Source organism: Aedes aegypti, chromosome 1, assembly GCF_002204515.2.
Source record: "Aedes aegypti strain LVP_AGWG chromosome 1, AaegL5.0 Primary Assembly, whole genome shotgun sequence".
Classification (NCBI taxonomy): Eukaryota; Metazoa; Arthropoda; class Insecta; order Diptera; family Culicidae; genus Aedes; species Aedes aegypti.
Window position 1 is genome coordinate 268,676,574 of NC_035107.1, and position 22,431 is coordinate 268,699,004.

General features: G+C 36.8%; 1 protein-coding gene and 1 long non-coding RNA gene across 2 annotated transcripts; one reads left to right on the forward strand and one right to left on the reverse strand.

Annotated features, from left to right (window-relative positions):
* The first annotated feature begins 10,139 nt into the window (after positions 1-10,139).
* LOC110674109 (odorant receptor 94b-like) lies at positions 10,140-21,049 on the forward strand. The gene is made up of 6 exons (XM_021837775.1): positions 10,140-10,642; positions 10,703-10,954; positions 19,740-19,839; positions 20,441-20,545; positions 20,607-20,762; positions 20,879-21,049. The coding sequence occupies exons 1-6, from the start codon at positions 10,158-10,160 to the stop codon at positions 20,936-20,938; spliced, it is 1,158 nt and encodes a 385-aa protein (XP_021693467.1). The 5' UTR covers positions 10,140-10,157; the 3' UTR covers positions 20,939-21,049.
* LOC110674110 lies at positions 17,946-18,615 on the reverse strand. Its single transcript, XR_002498676.1, has 2 exons — positions 18,363-18,615; positions 17,946-18,272 (listed from the first exon to the last, which is right to left on the reverse strand). It is a non-coding gene; the product is annotated as an uncharacterized LOC110674110 (long non-coding RNA).
* Positions 21,050-22,431: the final 1,382 nt, after the last annotated feature.

Here is a 22,431-nt window from a genome sequence, read left to right on the forward strand (position 1 = left end):
ATCGCCACATGTCCCGCCCTTCAAGTTACCCGCTTTATCAAAGATACCCTGTTTTACGGTACTTCGTTTTTGTGGTGTTGTTGATGATGATGATGTTTTGGTACTACCATCTATTGTAGCAAGGCATTGCACTGGAAAAATCTGGAAAGCGATTTGATCAGGATTGTACTGTTGTTTGTGAGCAGTCAGTGTCCTGTATGAAGGGCCAAAAATGGATGTGCGGACCCGCAAGCACAGACACTTGCACGAAACCCGCGGCAGGGAAAGAGAATCTCCTTCCAGAAGAAAGTTTTCAATAACAGCAGTAAAATCAAGCCCTCGATTAACAGAATACTTCCAATAGGGGTCGAAGAGGCCGCCCTCAATTCACGACCTAAAACCAAAGTTACCTGCCAAATAGCAAAAAGGAACTTATCTATTTCCTTTTTCTTGTGATGAATATACTATATGTCATGATGATAATATGATGGTATAGTACTAAATTCGGTTTTTTCATCTCATTACTATATGTCATTGTTAGACCACATTGCGTACATGTTTTTTTTTCACCACGATTTCTATTCCTTACTCATGTACCATGCCCACACAGTTACGGATCACCCACAGTGACGGATCACTTTGGCGTTCAACATCGGATAACTCGCTCAAAACATTAACGTTGACGTAAAACATATTTTTCCCATGTTATACTATATGTCTTCTACCATTTATGATGTTAAGCACAACATTTAACCGCAAAATAACTGTGTATTTGACAAATGTTTAGTTGGTACCACACAGCTATCATTATATGGTCGTTTTCTGTAAGAAGTGCCGTCAGCATTCATAAGCTCCCACAGGTGGTAAAATTCAAATGTTATAGCATAAAACATGCTCGTTCGCTTCGATTAAGTATGAATTCATCTTTGGAAAACATTTTTCTTGATTGTTGATTCTAAATACCGAATATTAGGCACTTCTAACTAGTGATCCATAATATGGACCAGGAAACGGTTGTTCACCACGGTTATGGATCACTTCCAAAGAATGTAGATTTCTGTCATTTTAAGCATTAGATTCGACATTTTTAGACAATAGCACTAAGTATAAAACTAATAAAACATCAAGATTTGTCAATATCATTTTTTAGCAGAAAAAAATGTGTGGAAAACTTGGAGTGAAGCGAAAACAGTTCATGTCTCAGTTACTACAATGCAGTATCACAAAAAAAAGGCATTTTATCTTTGTTTTCAGCTCTAACACTGCTATTTTTTGCAATAATATGTGACACATTGTTAACTTTCACCTAATCATGCAATACAGATGCATTGCGTTGAAAATCTCTTGATTTTGCGCACTGATCCGTAATATGTCCATAATATGAAAATTGATCCATAATATGGTTTTCAGAAACCGATCCAATTTTCAATTTTTATGCAATCCTATGTAAATATTACACTCAAAACAGTTTACTAACCGAAGTTCCAATTTGTAACGATTCTATTCGTACTTTTAAATTACAATTTTACGTTTTCTATGTCGTTTTATTGAATTTTGTAGGTTGGACACCACACTATTTGATCCATAACTGTGGGGTCATGGTACTTCGTTTTTGTAGTGTTGATCGTAAATCCGAGTCTCGCCTCTTCAAAGGCACGAATCGCACCTCTTCCACTGCCTGACGTTCCGATGATGTCGATATGCTCCACAAAGCCATTAGGCCGAATTCCGAACAAAAAAAAAAAAAAAAAACAATAAATGAATACTTGATGAAAAAATGAAAGTGTGGTCCAATAACTGATTAGCTATTAAATTTGTTGATATTTTTTGATGAGGCCGAACGTCAGTCATGTTTGTCGTTATATTAGCGCTCCAAGAGAATAATTAAAATGACCTGATAAAAGCTGATGGTTGGTTCGTTTCTCGTTTGCCTTCGGTGTGCTAGGGCTTAGTGTGATTTTTATCATAATATTTTCCTTCTCTTAAACATAGGCTATTTTCTCTGTACTGATTTTATAATTGTTGGCAGTGATTTAGCTTATATTTTAGTAATAATTTTACCTTCTTTAAGTCATCGGCAGTTCTTTGTAGTTGTACTGATATTATAATTATTTGCATTACACTTGTTTGATTTTTTATTTTAAAGATTTTTCCTTCTTTGAATCATAGACTGTTCTTTCATATTTGATTATTTTTCATTGATTAATAGAACTATGTCTTCAAATACGCTCATTAAGAGTCTTATTGAAACATATTTTTAGCCAAGGATTAACTTTGGTGAGATGTAATTCTCCTCCAAGATTCGCTCTGCACCGTTGCTTTCGTATATCAGTTAATCGAACGACTTGGTGAACACTCAAATAGAATTATGAATTAATTTACTTAGAACGATTCGAAGTATTGAAGCAAACCGATGCTTCAGAAAGACGAATAAGTCTTAAACCATTTTAGTTACTGTCAAAAGCTGAATACAAACGAATTGCGAAAACCTCTGCTGGCATCTATTACCGCTAGTAGAGAAATGAATAATTGCTTACATTTACGATGTTCTTCTTTTAGCATTTACTGTTTCTTGAACTAATACTAAAGAACTGCTTATCAATGATGATTTGGTCGGTGTTCAGACAGATCGGACTAGATGATATTGGTGTTCAAAAGATACGGTAAGGGTTCATTCACAAATTTCATAACGCTATAGGGGGTGGGAGGGTGTTCTAAAAATGTTACAGCTCATACAAAATTTGAAAAAATATTCATACAAAAATGCATTACTAGAGGGAGAGTGGGTGTCAAAAATGGTAATTTTCAGCATTATGAAATTTGTGAATTAACCCTAAGGACTCAATCAATTTTGATTTTCCCGATGCTGTTTCGATGCAGATGCGTCTTCAAATAAAAAGGTTACATTATAACAGTGAATGATGCCAATATTTCTACATTTCGAATGCCGGGGTACATTTTCCTGAAACCATTAAAAAACACTTGGTTCAGTCTGCCTGAACATTTATCTTTCTCACTTTGACACTATCTGACCATTTATCTTTCTCAAAGCACAAACTATTCTTTGAAATTCAGCTTGGAAATCCATTACAAATGCATGCTAACTGTAGTTCACCATTGTTTTAAATTTCGGCCAAACGGCATTCGGCCAAATGACTCTTTCGGCCAAATGGCGTTCGGCCAAATGACCCGGAACCCTTCGAGCGCTATGTTAAACAGCAAGTTAGAAAGAGCGTCACCCTGTTTCGACTTATCTATGGTTACGAGTGATGACGAAATGCAGTTCATCATTGCAACGCTTTTCGACCCTTTAGGCCTTCTCGGGGCAGCAATGACAACTGGGACGTTAACGATCGTGCGCTGGTCAGGGACCAAACAATACCTTCGACGGTGGGTGAGATTTGGGGGAAATACCTTGCACAGCTTCAACTATTGAACGAAATTGGTTGTTGCATTGTCATTTCGGGTTCACTTTACACGGAAATCCATTACTTCTCGAATGCTTCTGAGAAAGCTTTTGGATGCAGTATTTATGTAAGCCGCAGGGAGGATTGAGGTGCAGCTACTTTCATACAAATCACGAGTAGCGCTCCTGAAATGTCAAACAATTCCACGTTTGGAACTTTACGGCGCTGTATTATCAGCACAACTTTTTGAAAATATTCGAGATTCCTTGAGAATTGCTTCGCAGCCGTACTTCTGGACGCATTCCATCTGTGTTCTGCGATGGGTTTAAGCTACACAAATTATATGGACCATGTATGTGGCCAATTCAGTATTTTCCGTAAGGCGCAAGCCGTAAAAGAGTAAGACTGAAATCATCCACGCCATTTCCAATTCGTCGCAAAACACACGCCACTTTCGACTCCCCACTCGTGGCACTCACCTGAGTGCAGCCCCCAACACGACCCACGCAACCGACGCCTCTGTGGTCGTAGGTTCCCACAGTGAGCGAATGAGTTCCAAGAACGCCGTGAGTGACCGAGTGAGTTCAACCCTCAGTGAGTACCAGCCGTCATTGAGATCGAGAATGTTCCGCGCGCATATGGAACACGCAAACAAGCGAACCTTCTAGAAGCGAATCTTCTGGAACACTAATGCGCTGGTATAAATACGCAACACCTTCGACCTGGAAGTCTTGTTTTAACCGCCGCGAATTATACATCGTAGTAAAGTGTTCCAAAAGTGATCCAAGTGAAAAGTAAAGTATTGAACAGTGTAGTGTAAATAGTAGTGAGAATAAAGTAGTGACTAGTAGAATCAGTGGTGTTGATTCCCTTTATTCCGAAAAATACAGTCCACCCTGACCCGACCGGAGTTGGCCACGGTTAACGCGCCAACACAGTGTAAAAAATAAACATGATTTCCAATCCGGAGCAGTGGAGACACGATCCTGGCATAGAGAACCCTGCCGACCTATACAGGTAAAATATTTAAATTCCAATGTAGTGTAAAATGAGGCATGAAGTAAAAATAAACCAAATTCACCTTTTTTTACGGCATTTCGTTTAGTTTTCAACCAACGATGCTTGAATCACAGACAAACAGACGTCACACTCTCATCGATGTCCATCGACCACCTTTTTAACGGTCGATTTGAATAAATGGTAGGTGGCCAACTTTCCACCCGCAGCGCTCGCGTCTTTTTTGTTCGTGTTTGACGTTTACACACTACCGCCACCTGTTGGCCGATCGGCCACACACCGATTTTAGCGTTGGGCGTATATGTTCTCGCGACTATGATTTTCATCGAAATTTGTTCTAAGTGTTACTTCTGTTTGTCTGTGCTTGAATGTTATACGATCGTGTAAATTTAAAGTGCATTTGATTGAAAAATAAGTTATTTATCGCTGACATTTCAGTTTATTTTGATCTTTTAAATATGTGTATGAAAATAAACTTAAATTTACAACATGTTCTTAGCTGTGTAATTTCCAGAGGTATCAAGCCATAAGATATAATTGGAAACGATTTCTGGTGGCGTGGACCGCGTTGGTTGGGAGCAGATCAACAGCCATGGCCAATACCACCGGAGTCATTAAGAATGGAAGAAGCAGTTTGTACCGGTTCTCGTGCTGCAGAAGGAGACAAAACATCCGATGGTTCTGCCGGCCGGTCACCAACTCATCAAAAGTTGATTTTGCGTTACTATCACGAGAAACTGCTGCACGCTGGGTCACAGCTGTTATTGACTGTTCGGCTGCGATTCCGCCCGTTAGGGGTCATAGCATAGCGATAGCATGGAACATCGTCCAACGATATGTGAAGTACATGGTTATTAGTTGCTTCTTTCAGCACAGGCTCCCGTATCGATAAACTTGGAGATCACCATAGCAGACGGAATCACGAACGAATCAACGTTCTGATCCATGGACCGCACTTCTCCGATATAACTGACGTCAGGACCTCTCGTGGCGCTAACATTGACTCTGATCACTATCCTAAAAATATCCGTCATCAACAATATACGGCATGGCTGCCCAACGTACGGCCCGCGGGCCGCATCCGGCCCGCGACCTCATTTTGTGCGGCCCGCGGAGGGTTCGAAGATTCTTCTCATGTTTTGTCCATTGAATATTCTACCAACTGAAGTAAGAACATACTAAGCCTGTTTAATTTTCAATTAAGTTTCAACCTCATATTCTAACTTAGTAATAACATATTTCTCGATTACTTTTTCAAATCGACGTAAGTAACTTCCATACGGTTTTGAGAAAATTAATTCAGAAGAATCACAACCTGTCTTCTAAAACTGTTTTAAAATGAATCACCTTTTTAACATATTTTCGACGTGTACATTGCTTAAATTTTGTATACAATGAGCTCGCGTGCCAAAACTATGGAGTTCATATTATTTCACACAAGAATTTTATGACAAAATGATAAGCCGTTTTATTCAGTTACTTGCGACGTTTTTCCACCAGTGTAAAATCGACTCAAGTACCGTCAAACGGGGTAACTTGCAACAATTTTCAACTTCAAAGCTATATGGATGAAAAATTTGAGGATTCCGATGAGACAAAAACCATCTAGTATCCTAACCGCCACGTGAAGAATACCACGCGATATGAATTTTATCAGAATTTGGATTCCTGCGATCAGGAGAGACGAAAAATATACATTTTTCATGCTACCTCTGATGTGGGGTAACATGCAACACACATTGCACCTGAAGTACACTAATGTAAACTTAACCTATATCATGTTATTATGATCATTTAATAATTTTCGATAATTAAAAACAGATACTGTATTCTTAGAAAACTAATTATTATTGATTGAATTATGAGTATTAAACCATATCGATTGAAAACTCCATTAGTATTGCATAGAGTGTTCACACGGGGAAATTCTAGCATATTATAAGTCTTGACAGTAATTGGAAAGCCATTAAAGCGATTTAATGCAACTTTTCTACAAATACAATTGTAATTTAGGTTATGCGTCACATAACTTATTGCTTATACAAATTCAAATCAAAGCGACGTACCTCATATTGATATGTATGATTTAAAATGGTCTCTGTTGGTGTTCTAAAACAATTTTTATCATACTTTATGCAGAAAGTTCCCAATGGCAGATCTGCAAGTTAGTTTTTATACAGATTTTCATTTTTTTTCATTATTCACATGAATAAAATAAATCTAATTCTAATAGTAATGCGATTCATGTAAATTTTCAATATTTAGTACCAAACGTGTATTGAATTGATTGCGGTACAAATATTTTAATGTTACTGAACAAATTTATGTTCAATTTTGCCTTTTCATGTGTTTTCGATAATACACGGCAAGAAATATCAAACAATTGAGATCAAAATAGCTGTTGCAAGTTACCTCACAAGGGTAGTCAAAAACTTTTTTGAATTTTTATTTTTTATAGTGTTTAAGCATCAAATTATCAAAACTTTTATATTGTCAATAAGTACACTACTGAGTAATGTAATTGTTAGCGAATGCCTTGAATTACATATTTCTACCGTTTTTGTGGTACGAGGAACGTTTTTCAGTATAAATTTCATGCAATCCATCCAATCGTTTAATATGATTTTCACCTCCAGTAATACAATCAAAAAAAAAAAAAACAAACAGTGCCAAACCCCTTGCCAAAATCTTCTGTTGTATACTTGAAGTCAATAAATGGCGGAATAAATCATAAAAATTTAACTCAATGCTGAACGAAACGACAATTCGGTAACATGTCGACTTTTTTATTTTAAACATGATTCAAATTCTGTGTATTTCATGTTTGTATCACTTCCTTCGACATTAATTTATTCGGAATTTTACAGACAGGATTTTTTAAGAATTCTGGACACGACTTTCATGGATAAAGCTGAGTATGCTGTTTCGCTTAAGAAAAGCAAAGAAATTCCACGACTGAATGGGTCAAGAAATTTCCTACAGAGAGCCTTATTTGAAATGACATTTCTTCTCAACTGGGTACTGCGATCAAATAATTGTGATTTTCTTGACCATTTCATGCAAGTACACACTTAGATTATATTACTGGGGTCGGTAAAATTTTACAGGGTTTTGGAACTACCGAAAAAGTCAGTAAAATGAAAACTGTCGTCACGCGTAATTGAAAAGCAAATTTCACCATGTTTTATTTTTTATCGATATATGATATAAAAAGAAACCTCTCTGCAAAATTTCAGTGAAAACTCTCTGTTTTTCGATTTCTGACATTTTTTTTTTAGTTTACTGACTTTTTCGGTAGTTCCAAAACCCAGTTATTTTTACCGAACAGATTGAGTGTGTAATTTCCCACGGATCGAGATAGACGAGTACTTTTCTTGTCAGCAGCAAATCAGCCTTAACATTGGCAGGATTCCCACAGATTTTTTACCAGGATTTTCAACGAATTCAATACATAATTTTCTAGAATCCTGGGCAAGAGTACAACATAATGCTATGTAACGTTTTGTCAGAACACTAACCGAATTTATAATAAAATTATAAATAGGTTTCTTTTGAAAAACTTTTTAGTATTTTCAAAGATTTCTAGGTTGAATTTCAAAATGATTATTGAATGATATTCTGAAGCAATCCTAGGTACAATTCTTGTAAAATCTTGGACATTCTGACCAAGTTTTTCGTAAAAGCATGATCAGGATTTCAGCATATTCCTATTCATGCTAATAAAATTAGGTTGGATTCTGACAGAATTCGGAGTATGACTACAAAAATATTGGGTGCTATTCTCACAGGATCCAAAATTCCAAAAAAGATTCTTCAAAATATTCTAGACTACCTGAAAGTCGTAGACACAAAAGTCAAGTTGGACAAATTGAGATGTAAAATTGTGAAACATAATAGAATCGTTCTGGTGGGCTTCGATCCCACGACTCCCAATGGGACTTTTGTGCCTACGACCTTCAGGTATTATCTCTTTTTTAGATTTCTTCAAATGAAATCTACTCCATTCACTGATTTTTGTCAGATTTTATGAACTTCATTTACCGACTTTTGTCAGACTTCATGGGAATATTTGTGCGTTTAAAAATGTAGCCCGCGGCACAAAACTTTTTCTGCAATTTGGCCCGCGGTTCAAAAAGGTTGGGCAGGCCTGATATACGGTATCGAAACCCGCCTCGGTATAACCTAGCGCGACTGGTCCAACCGAATATCGCCGCCGCATACGCGCAGCATTTCGAGGTAGCATTACCGGAAGAGGGCGAGCTTGACAAAGCCCCACTTGAGGACTGTGGAAGTACCATAAAAGCAGCCATCAACAACACAGCCGAGATCATCGTCGGGTACGTGGAAAGGAGGACATGTAACGATTGGTTCGACGAAGAATGCAGGCAGGATTTGGAGGAGAAGTATGCAGCGCATCTCGAAAAGGCTTCGTGCCGCGAGCCGAAATATGTAGAGATGAGGATGGAAGCATTTTGACGGATGGACGTGAGGTGATTGAAAGGTACAAACAGCACTACGATAAACACCTGAATGGCACGGAGAACACAGGCGCAGAGAGTCACGATAACGGAGTAAGTGACTACGCCAGCACGGCGGATGAAGGAAACTAACCTGTTCTCACATCGAGGGAAGTTAAAGATGCCATCAACCAGCTCAAGAACAACAATGCCGCTGATAAGGATAGTATTGGAGCTGAACTCTTCAAAATGGGCCCTGATAGGCGGAACCGAGTGTGATGAACGGGGATACTTTTGAGGTGGTTAATGAGTTCGTCTATCTCGGATCCTTGTTGATAGCAACGTGGAAGTAGCGCCTACTATGGGCTCCAGAAGAAGCTACGGTCGAGAAAGATTCACCTCCGCACAAAATGTACCATGTACAAAACGCTAATAAGACCGGTGGTCCTCTATGGACATGAAGCATGGATGAGGTCCTGAAAGCACTTCGAGTGTTCGAACGAAGGGTGCTTAGGTCCATCTTTGGCGGTGTGGAGGAGAACGGTGTGTGTCGGCGAAGAATGAACCACGAGCTCGCTAGGCTCTACGGCGAACTAAGTATCCAGAAGGTTGCGAAAGCCGAAGGACGCGCTGGGCAGGGCATGTTGCAAGACTACCGGACAACAATCCTGCAAAGATGGTGTTCGCGTCGAATCCGGTTGGCACAAGAAGGCGAGGAGCACAGCGAGCGAGGTGACTTGATCAGGTGCAACAAGATCTGGAGAACGTGGGCCAAAATCGAAGTTGGAGGGACATAGTTATAGACCGAGTTAATTGGCGTAACATCGTTAACGAGGGTTTATCAAATTAATTGATGTAACACCAACTAAACAAATAATAAAACCTTTACACATAAAACTGTATGCTCATTCAACTATTTGTCCATTCGACAAAATGTATGTATTCTTTTAGAGCTAAAGTTAAAGTTTGTAGCTTCTTCCACCACATTGCAGCTGGTTTGAAGAAGGCCTTTAATTCCCTATCAAATTATCAATTTAACATCTTTTGAAGCCTCTTGGTATGGTAACTATCAATTTTCTCTCTTATTGTATATCTACCTCTCTTATTGAAGACCACGTGCCTCAAACGTGCATTCTGTAAACCTTACTAATTAATCGTATTAATTATTACTTACTCTTAACAACGAATCAATCTCACTTTGTACTGTCAAACATTTCACGGTTAATTTAATTAACTGCAACCTCGCAAGAGACTTATCGTTTCCATTAACCAGTGAGAACCGTTCATTCACCAAGCCATGAAGTCGATTGTGAAAGTTCTACAGTGGCTGGGCTTCTGGACCCAACCATACCAGAACCAAAAGAGGACCATGATGCCTCTAGTGTACATCGTAGTGTATATTTTGTGCCTGATTATTCCGGCGATAGTCTACATAGTTCGTGGAAACCACAACTTTGCGAGTTTTTTAACGATTGCTACGGAAACGATCAGTATCAGCAACATATTATGCCTTTTCACGAACACATTTTTTAATCGGCTAAATCTGGAGCGAACATACGACGGAGTTCGTTTCACCATGAACGCCTTTTTAACGGATGGCCATGACGAGATCCGCACCCAAGTGAACCAACTGGATAGATCTTCCGATCGGTTCTTCAAAATTTACATAAGATTTGAAGTGGTTGTGGGAGTTGCATATCTGTTTTATTCTCCCATTGTATCGATCGTACAGTATGCAAGCTCAGAAGAGTCACCTCCACTACATGGAATTTTCGAAGCTGAGTGAGTACCCAAATGATCCCGAAATTCTTGTCCAGTCATGCAAAACATTATTTCTTCCAGCTTCTATTTTTTCGATACTACATCCAATTTTTACCAATGGTTGTTGATAATAGTAATAAGCTGGGTTGTACTGATCAGCTTGATGATTATGCTGATCTCTATAACCAGCATGAATTGGAGTTTATTGCACCACATAAACGGCTTGTTCAAAGTGATCTGTTTGAAAATTTCGTACTTGAATGAATATTCGGATGAACGAGCGCGGACTCAAGAACTATTTGCAACAATCGAACTGCAAGAGCGGATTTACAGGTTGAGTATACTTATAAACTATAGTTTAGGGGGAGATCTTCCAGTACTAGACAGTAATCAATACCGGACATCGTCGAAAAATGGAGGAATCGTGTTATAATCAAGAAGGTGAATTAGAAGAAAAGAAAGCTGCTATAGGAACCAATGTTTGCGTATGATCGCATTTTTGTGATATGAACGCCTTTTTGAAAACAAAAAAAAAACACATAAATGTATGGTAACCGATAAAAATGGAAGTAACGCCTTAACCCGTATAGGCCTGAGTGAGACAAAAATTACTAAAACTCTCACCGCTCAGCGAGTCCTTGACGGTTTCAATTTGTTTTTTGTCAGTATACTGGTACACATATCTAGTTTCTAAAAGTGGTCAAAGGATTTCGGGAATGTTCATGTGTCCGTAGTTATTCAGGTGAGTTACTGGGTCAGGTCGGCTCAAAAGAGTGCTGTACTTCTGTGCCCCTAGAGGTAGGCAAATTTCAAGTCACAGATAATTTTCGAAGTCGCTTATAATGTGGCCAATATATCAAGGAAATTTTAAGAAAAAACGCATCAGGGTAAACCTTTTGCGAAACGATTGAATTAGGCAACCTTCCCAAGTAACCACGAAGCTATATATGAATACTACATGTTTGCTCTATAGTGTGCTATCAGATTTTGTTTTAAAGTGAAATAACCTTTAAGAGCTTTATAAAGCATATTTAAAGTGGGAAAGGGCCCAACAACAACCAAATTAATGCAATACTTGGTAAAGCAGTTTTAATGCACAAGCCCTACTAAAGCATTTATGTTTGTATATATAGGGTTCATGATGTATATTAGCTTAAAATAATGTATGTTTAGGGCTTGCGTTAAAAATAAACAAAACAATGAATCCATTGACACCTTTCAATGGTTTTCTTCAGCAGCTTAATAATTTTTTTTTTACTGGAATCAGGATTCGAACCCACAACTAGGATGATGGTGTGTTGGATGCCTGGCGCGTTGGTGTCCTATGCTGAAGCTGCTGATGTGATAAGGTAGGATGAAAGTTCTTTATAAACGAAGCCACTGTGGGTGTTTACCATTACTATTCGCCTAGTTTTTAAGGAATAGAAAGAATTCTCTTTGGCGATTGAACAACCGTGATTTCCTTTCATCATCAAATGAAACATCAATAGAAAGAATTTGATCACCATTTTTTCTCGTAGAGGAAATAACAGAACTTAACCCACAAAACAAAGCCCTATGAATAAAAGAGTCTCATAGATAAAATACAACAATTCTGAATGAATACATATAGAGTAAAGTGGGGCAAAAGTTCGAGTGGGGCAAGAGTTTCTTTTTAAGATTTCTAGCTCAAATCAAATCAAAACTTAGAAATGTCATGGTGGTTCGAATGCTATTTAAGTAAGAGACTTTCACTCCAAATATCATAAAAATCGATTGAGATTTGGAAAAGTTATGGCTATTTGTTGTTTTTCGACGTAAATATTGTAATATTTGGTCAATTTTTCGATGCATGGAACCAAATGAAGATAACATATGTTTCAATATTTTATGTAAGGGCGTTTCTAGGCCTATAATAAGGATGCTTTGACGTGGATTAGTTTTTCCATAAATAGTTGGAATCAATTTTTGGCCCATAGCGGGGCAAAAGTTCGAATCTGCGGGGCAAAAGTTCGACCCATGTATAAACCCACGGAAATTTTTTCAAATATCCTGAAATCTACATATTATCTTCAAATTTAGCGAAATTTGCCTGATCGTGCGAAAAATGTCACAAAAATTTTACATTTCTCTTAGTTTTGTGAAAAACTGCTATTTTTTGGGTGTATTACAATTAACCCTGTTTTGGGCATTTTTTGATGAAAATTTAGTGTGTATTTTTCGGCAAACATAAGTTTACGGCTGGTAGAAAGTATGCCTAGCATAAAAGTATTGATATTTTGTGTTTTAGCCAACGAACTTTTGCCCCACACTAGATTCGAACTTTTGCCCCACCGGTGGGGCAAAAGTTCGAATAAGACAATCAATTTTGAAACTGTTATAACTAAAAATGGGTAAATATTTTGGCACAAGTTTGTTCAGCAAAGTTATAGCCAATATGATGAAGGTTCGCTGTATGGTATTTGTTTTGTTTCATCTGCTATTATTTTCCTGGAAACTTTGATTATACCACTAAGGTCGAACTTTTGCCCCACCTTACTCTATCCTTAGATCATGAAATGGGGGTTCGAGATGAGAGAAAGTCATTTCATTATTCTTTCATATCCCACACAACGTAATGAGCGAGTGCGAACGTGCTAGATCGTCTTACTTATTTAATACAGATGAGAGTGCGTTTAATGAGGTTATGTAATCTTTTATGACAGCATAACTGTATATTCACTCTAAACGCTTAGCATAATGCTATATTAAAATAATGCTACAAAGCATTTACAATGTTAATCAAATGCATCATTGCTTGACAGTTATTGAATAAATGCATGATAACATTATTAATGCAAAAAATGTTGACTTTCGACCAAATTAATGCAATGGTATAATGCTTGTGGTTACTTGGGTTGTGTCCTGCATTTGTTTGAGCCTTAAAATATCCATATTTGGGTCCCCAGGATGCCTCAAATTCACGATAAAGTGGCCAATTTGTATCTTAACATACGTGTCAAGCTTAAGGGAATGTATTTCAGTAAACTATTATGTTTGATCTCTACTGTTAGAGAATTGAAACGGTGTAGTATCCAACAAATCTATGGCCGGTTCTTTTGGGCATTTAGCCCCAGTGACCACATCTTGTACATTAGAAACGGTACTAACCTCTTCATTTATAATGTAGAATATCAGATCTTATTGATTTATTGCAAATAACTTGACGTGTCCCAAAAAAAAGCCCTTTTTTACCCAACCTGACCCAGTGACTCACCGGAATATCTCCGACCACAGGAACATTCCCGAGATTCTTTGGCCACTTTTAGGAACTTGATATGAGGGCCAGTATACAGACAAAAAATTTTTTGAATCCGTCAAGTATTCGCTGAGCGGTGAGGGTTTTAGTATTTTTGATTTCACTCAGGCCTATACGGGTTAACTTTGAAGATAAAGAATAATGGTTTATATACGAAACAAATATTTGGATCACGCAAGCATGATCGAATATGTTTGAAAAGTTCAAATAAAATACAGATTTCAAGCAGTGCCTGAAACTTGTATTAAATATGTATATTCTCGGACACTAAGGTGCAGTGTTGTGAAAATCTCAAATTCTCATTTCTCATACATGAGCTTATTCACGCTTGAGTTGTACATTACGCAACTCAACAGCCTTTGTTTTTCTGCTAGAAATATAACAAACCTTTCTAACGCAAACAATAACATTAGGTTTTGACAGATTTCCGATGGGTTTTATGATTGATTCATTTTTGACGGTGTGAGCGTGAGCGAATCACAGTGCCCCGACAGTCCGTTATTATTTTAAAAAAATTGTCCATCAAATTTGAGTACAGGGCTCGATTCCTGAGGTCTGTCTGCATCTCTTGGCCAATTTAAAATAAAATCCCTAGGAGGAATCTCGAAAAATCTTGATTTGAAGTTTTTGACTGAACATTTCGATATAAACCATATTACAATTACGCAATAGCACTGAAAAAACGTTCGGAAAATTGGCCAAACTGTTCTCAACTAGTATACAATTGTTACTGTTGTGATAATTAGAAATATTTACAACTGACTTAACTTACCGGAGTGGCTTAAGTATGTTTTGTATAGTTTAATGGTTTAAGTTGAATTGGTTGTTTTATTTCTACGTTAAACCGATTGAAAAAATACAAAATAATAAATTGACAATTACTTATGTTGTGATTTCGATAAAGCAAGGATCTTAGAATAAATGAGACATAATAATAGTCAGAAGATAAGCCATGTGATTACTGTTATAGTCGATTAGAGAAAGTATCAAATATTTGTTTCAAACCTGGAATGATTTTGTTGCTCTGGTACGCTTACGTCAATATCAGAATGAACTAAGGCGGATGTTTTTTTACGGTGCAGCTGACCCCAACCTGATTGATGTAACTTTTTATTCCGGCATTCGCACTCAATGACCATCTCTTTGAAGTTTGCCTATTTCATTCGCTTAATAGTAATTAAATAAATATGGTTAGAGAGCCAAGAATCAGCGTTTTATACAGGGCAAATTGACAATGATGTTTCATTTGGGCATGCTTGCATCACAGATAACGGATGTATATGCTAGAACAAAAATTTTCTGAAAAGCTGTGTAAATATTCAAATTGATACTCCACGCAATCACTAGCGCCGATTCACAGCGAATTGCGTCAATCAGTGGTGAATATCAGTATCTTAAAATATTTCATATTCAGCACTGACATCGTCATGGGAACTTAGCGATGACAGCGCCACCACGATGTTGCTACTTGTGTTGCCATTCAAAATGACCACTAATTGTCTTACACAGTTTTACAATCGGACTTCAACGTCTGTTATCTGTGCTTGCATTCATCGTTGCTCTCTTTGCATTAATATTTAAAACTGATTTAGTTTTCGAAAAACTATTCAGTAGGGTGCGGCTTATTTTTCAAAAGTTCTCAAAACCAAAAATTCGTGTGCTCTACTGAATTCAAATCACATTAAAAGAGAAACCTCAAAATCTGAGCCAAAAATATTAACATTTGGGGGTGGCGCAAGCGTCTTGAAGGTGAATTTTGAAGTTATAAAAAAACCTTCAGTGAAGTAAACATAACTTTGTTAGTTTTCAAGCGATTTTCAAACTTTTAGCATCAACACCTTCAAAATTAAATTGACAAAAACTTTGTAGAACATCAATTTTGTCTAAAATCAAAACAAGTTTAAGTTAGAAGTAATTTATTCCAATTTTTTTCTCATTTTACTAAAAATTTAAACTCTGTTTGGCCATAACTTCATGATTACTCAACCGATTCTAAATCTTTTTACATGTTTTTGATGCTATTTGAATTGTTTACAAACCTTTCATACAACGCATTTCACTTATAAAATGTCTTGACCAAGTTATTCAGCAAAAACTGCACAAAAACATGATTTTTAAACGCAAAATGCAAGTTTTTTCAAATTTTTGCCAGTTAAATATTATCTCTGAAGCTGAAACTGGTTTTCCTCATTTGTTAAACTTTTGAGAAGGACTTTGCAACATTTTTTAAATAATTTTGAAACAAAATTATGTTAGCATATGTTGAAAAATATATGCACTATTCAACTCGCAGTAAAGGCAAGATGCTTTATAAATTTGAGTTTTATAGAAAAAATGCAATTTCCGGCGAAAAAACTTAAATAATCAGAAAAAAAAATGATTTTTGCATTAAAAAATCATGTTTTGGATAGTTTTTGGTGAAAAACTTAGTCAAAACTATTTTTAAGAAAAATGTGTCGTATGAACAGTTTGAAAACAACTAAATTTTCTTCAAAAACATGTAAAAAGATTCGGAATTGATTGAGTATTCAAGAAGTTATGGTCCAACTAAGTTGAAATTTTTAGTAAAATGAGAAAAAAAATGTATAAAAGTATTTTAAACTAAGACTGGTTTTGATTTTAGGCAAATTTGATGTTGCACAAAGTTTTTGTAAATTTAATTTTGAAGATAATGATGCTAAAAGTTTTGAAATTGGTTGGAAAGTAACAAAGTTATGTTTACTTCACTGAAGGTCATTTTTTATAACTCGAAAATTCACCTTCAAGACGCCTGCGCCACCTCTAAATGTTAATATTTTTGGCTCAGATTTTGAGGTTTCTCTTTTAATGTGATTTGAATTCAGTAGAGCACACGAATTTTTGGTTTTGAGAACTTTTGAAAAATAAGCCGCACCCTACTATTCAGGTTTGTACGATAAAGGATCGCAACCCAAAATGTACGTATAACGGAATCACTTGGAGGCTTTGCATGTGCAAAATTTCACTTATAAGATGTCGCACCTTCTACGTAAAAAAGTGGAGGCGATATACGTGCATATTATGTGATGAATAATAGCATACAATGCTTTTGTATAAATTTTCAACCGAACTAACCTGTGATCTTACGCGACTCAACTTATGATAACAAATTTTGATTTGACAACTGCTACGGATTGATTAGACTTACTTCGTACGAGTGTAAGGAACGAAACAAAATGTACAAATGAACTCAGAAAAAAAGCGTTTTATGCGAGGAAATTCAACAACAACAAGGGAAATATCAATATCACACGTCACAAGCGTGTTATGGGTCTTCAACAACTTCAACCACATCCCTATCAAGCACTGCCTCTGCCCCGACACAACTGAACCTGCCTATTTCTCTACATGCAACCATACAATTTGGGTAGAATAAATGGTACTACAAGCTTATCCTAGTTGTCCCTCTTAAAATAGTGAAACCCAGCTCTACTGCATTGCCATCGATTCCAATGAAGTCATCAAGAAGCATATGCGACAAAATGCAATACTGAACAGTTATTTCGAAAACTCATCTCCTTTTCATTGCATGTAATTTTACAAAAAAAGGCAGGCACCTCGTCTACAATTCTTACACTTAGGGTAGAAGCACCGGTTTTGGTCATACGCCAGTTATAGCCATAGTGGATTATACATCGTTTTTCATAGCCAATCATCATGATACCTTTTGTGTTCAGTAGATCACATTCATATGATAGAGCTACATTCATTTAATTGTCCAATTAGATTTAAAACATAAGAAAAACAATTCATTTTCCTTATAATTATAACTCCCATACACCTAATTTGGCCAGGGCACTCCTAATTTGACCACTCTCATGAGAAATCAATGCAATTGGCCAGTTTAGGAACCGAAGTTAAATCTCTGGCCGAAACTGGTTCAGTTGGCCTTTATTGACCAACGGGATTTTCAAAGCGGAAAATGGTTTTAGCTCAGTTTTTATATATCATACATACAATATGGATTGAAAGCTTGCATTTGACATATTTGTAGTATAAATACGGCTTCCCATTTTATTTTTATTGACATTTTCTCTTAGGCTGGCCAAAACCGTTGTGTTTACCCTAATTGTATTTATCAGCTTAATCAGCTTTCCCCGTTCATGTTAAGGTATAACCATATATAACCTTGTTGCAGCCACAGCATAATTTCATCGGTAAGTGCGGCCAAATGTTTTCGCGCAATTGACCAAACCCTCTCACTACATCAGCAATAGTATAACTGAAACACATTGTTTGATAGTGTAGTAGATCGGCTGCACATGGTGAGCCGAATAAGATTTTGTGCTGCTCTGTACGTTCAGTTTTGATTTATCCACTATCCATGCAAGGTCACTGCCGTGGTTCGTCTGTAGCCTGTGAACGATAAATAGATAATAAATTAGAGAAATACAGTTTTGCGATAATAAAGTGTTTTGTGTTAGAGTGAACCGGTTCTGTGCTTACCTTTTTGAGTTAGGAGAAGTGCCTTGAGCGATTGTCTGTGCTTTTACCCCCGTTTTCTTTGATCCATTCTGGACGTAGATTGGACATCTCGGATGGTACTCCTAATTCGCCGTGGCAAAAGGACGCAGCTTTCGCTGTAAATACTAGCCAAGGATCTCGGGCACACACCAGGTACGGAAACCCTATCTTTGGACCCAACAAGCCTTTTTTAAGTCTAAGCCACACCTGCCACAGCTAGATTTTCGTTACTGAGTCGAATGTGTCCTAGAAATCAATAAACAGATTGACAATGAATTCTATTAAAACGAAGTAAATGGTTGCAGGTTTATAGAATGGAAGTCCAAATGATGTTGATAGTTAAGTAATACTTGAATACTTGATTTGTTTGAAGTTATTAGAGACTTTGATAATCTTCGAACGCTTGTGACATATAACAATGATGTTTTCCGTGTAGTAAAAATCCTGTTGTGGCTGAGAATGTAGAACAGGTATGTAAAATTCTGAGGGCAATACTCGGTGGAAAACTAAACGTAAACATCGAGAGTAGTACCAGATGTACAAAAAGCAAATTTTATTAGGCAAAATAAATACGGCAGATTTAAGTGGGCTGGTCGCTTATTGTGAAAATCGAAAAATAAGTTGTAAATAAATAATATTCAGCATTGAATGATTCTTGTTTATCGAACAAAACATCAATATCATATTTAAATTTATTTCTTAGATTTGAATCTAGTTAACTAAGCGTACTGGTTTGAGCCCTGCAAAAACATACTCAAGCCACTCTGGTAAGTTAAGTCAGTTGTAAATATTTCTAATTATAACGACGGTAACTATTATATACTAGATGCGAACAGTTTAGCCAACTTTTTTGAACGACTTTATAGGTTTTTTCAGTGCTATTGCGTAATTTTAATATGGTTTATATCGAAATTTTTAGTCAAAACTTCAAATCCAGATTTCGCGAGATTCCTTCTAGGGATTTTATTTTAAAATGAGCCCAGAGATGCAGAATGACCTCAGGAATCGAGCCTGGTACTCAGATTTGATGGACATTTTTTTATATAATAACGATCTGTCGGGGCACCGTGGAATGATTTTGCATAAAAATCTCATTCGTGAGTTTTGCGAAGCAGATCTCAACAGAGTTTACTCTCTCGGGAGAATTCAATGATTAATATATGAGTATGAGTATAACAACACTACTAAGGTGTATTCCATTTCGCCCCGTATGTTCATTATGCCCTGAATCCTCTAATGTATCATAACAAGGTAAAAACCAATAATATTTGAGTTAGGATTATTTTAAGCTTAGGTGTCCGGTACTGGGGTATCTCCCCCTACATTGTTCTAATTCGTTAATTCTTACCCAAATTCTAGATGTGTTCGCTCTATGGAAAATGCTCTCAACGTGTACATGCTGATCCAATTTGGAACGTGCATAATTATGATGTGTATGACGATGATGACACTAATATTGGTCGGTGCATTGAGTTGGAGTTCTCCTATCAGCCCTAACCCTAAATTTGCAAATTCTTTTCAAAAATCAATCAATATTGTTAACTTATGGAAGATATTGCTGTTTGCATTAGGGATGCAAATCTAGACTAAACGTCCTCCAAATGCGGTAACACAATACAATCAAAGGACACCTAGCAACGATTAAACAAATCACCGCCGCCCTAGCAAGAAAAATCTATCTTTGACATCGCATTTCTTGTGAAAAATCTTACCGCGTTTGGTGTTCCCGCATTTGATATTTGCATTTCAAATGCACACAGCAATAATATTATTTTGTATGCGCTCTTGACTGTTCATGAAAACTTTAAAAATTGAATTAAATAACGGTACCATTTGAACACTTTCAGAAGTATATACACCATTGGGAGTCGTTTATAGTAATGAATAATTGAGAAATTGTGAGTGTATAGTACTAAAGTTATGGAAAAATGTCTTCTTTTCACACATGTCAATCAAGAAGGTATATGAAACAAGCTTTCTTTCAAATAACTTTATGGGTTTAGTTCTGAAGAGAATACTTATTTTTGTTTAAAATAACCGATAATTTATCATTATTCTAGGCAAAGGATGATAGAGATCTGTTGATCAAAATGGTAACCATGTTATCGTACATATTTTTCCATATATTGGTCTACTCTATGTTGAGCACCGAGCTGATAACGGCGGTTTAATGAATGATAAAGATAAAAGTCTGGATTGTTTAAAACAATTCTTTCTCTTTTTTAGAGCACCTCCATTGCAGACGCCATCTATGATGTCCACTGGTACCAATGGTCGGTTCCGGAGCAGCGCGTCATTTTGTTTGTGCTGAGCCGATCGCAACGCATGGCGAAGCTTACTACTGGCAAGTTTTTCGATGTCAATCGTGAAACGTTTGGTAAGGTATGTCACACGTTACAGGCCAGAAAATGTTACGAATAAGTATACGTTGCTTGTTCATATAGTTCTACAATTTTCAGATCTTAAGGCTTACAATTTTAACAATTCTTTCATTACAGACTCTGCAAACAGCAGTATCGTACTTTGCCGTTTTGTTGCAGCTATATGGATCCCAATAAAAAAATGACAATTCACATGAAGTAGTCGAATGTTATACTGTTTTACACAAATATTTGAATATTTAGTTTTTTTTTCTCTTCAGAAAACTACAAACACAAAATAAAATTATACTTGAGCATAATTGATAGCAGGGAGTTTAATTATCGGTCATGACTATAATCATAAGCACTTAGTTGACAAAAACGCCAAAGGGGTTCAACTTTTTAACACTGGGGTTGCTCTTATCTGACATTTCGAAAGGGACACGGAAAACAAAATACACATAAAACAGTATAAACCAAGGTGTGTGACAGAATAAAAAAAAATGTTGTTTTGGACTGAAAATAACGAAAATCATATAAAAATTGAGTAAACATGTGTTTCTGGTCCAAACTTAAACGTTTGGTACTATAATCGGGATAGGGCTTTAGGACTCTATACGATTTGTCAGATGGCCGCCAGATTTTTTCACTTAAATTAAAGCTCTTATTCTTCACTCGACTCGAAGAAAACACCAACGATTGAAAACTTGTTTCTTTGTTGTACAAAAAATGATGTTTTCATTTATTGAACTCGCCTTATACATCAAAATAGTTTGTGGGCCCAAATAGCCGTAGCGGTAAACGCGTAGCTATTCAGCAAGACCAAGCTGAGGATCGTGGGTTCGAATCCCACCAGTCGAGGATCTTTTCGGGTTGGAAATTTTCTCGAAATCCCAGGGCATAGAGTATCTTCATACCTGCCACACGATATACGCATGCAAAAATTATCAGTGGCATAGTAAGCTCTTAGTTAATAACTGTGGAAGTGCTCATAAGAACACTAAGCTGAGAAGCAGGCTCTGTCCCAGTGGGGGTGTTACGCTAGAAAGAAGAAGATGGTTTAGAAAATCGTTCATTTTGTCGGGTGAATACCATTGCTCGCCTAGTTTTTGTAACCTATCTTACCCAGTTTTTTCTCAGCTTTCTGATGGTGACCTCAGAATTCTAAACAAGCGGTGCGCTAATGGTGAATGGGTTTTTCTAACAAAATTAAAGATGGCGGCTTAATTAAAAAGGCCGCCAAAATTGTTTTAGTCTCAGTTGAAAGCTAATCCTTCCTCTATACGATGCCAAGGGAAATATGAGACATATCACGTGAAGAAATACCTATTATTTATTAAAAAAAATTGGCTTTTTCGCAAACTGTTTAGCTAGCTATCGTACGAGGGGTCTACCAATTTGAGAAAACCGATAGGACCATCCTTTAGTTTCAGCATATAGGGGAACTTACGTATTGTCGGCAGCCTAAGCAACTGAACTTTTGAGAAGGCAATTATACACAACAATTAGCAGGAGACACCTGAAATACACTTGAGCACACTTTATTTATCAATTATTATGCACAAAACACTATTTTGTTGATAATAAATCTCTAAATCATCTATATTTCCTCACCAAAGTCACGAGGCACTTATTCTTTTATCGGCAATGCAATTACTATTGTCGGCAACAAAATTGTTCTCTTCGGCAAT

Bases quoted from the DNA above. Each gene is read 5' to 3' on its own strand.
- LOC110674109 (XM_021837775.1), top strand. From the start codon at position 10,158: ATGAAGTCGATTGTGAAAGTTCTACAGTGGCTGGGCTTCTGGACCCAA. The intron at 10,643-10,702 runs GTGAGTACCCAA...TATTTCTTCCAG, and splicing joins CATGGAATTTTCGAAGCTGA to CTTCTATTTTTTCGATACTA. The intron at 10,955-19,739 runs GTTGAGTATACT...CCCAAATTCTAG, and splicing joins CTGCAAGAGCGGATTTACAG to ATGTGTTCGCTCTATGGAAA.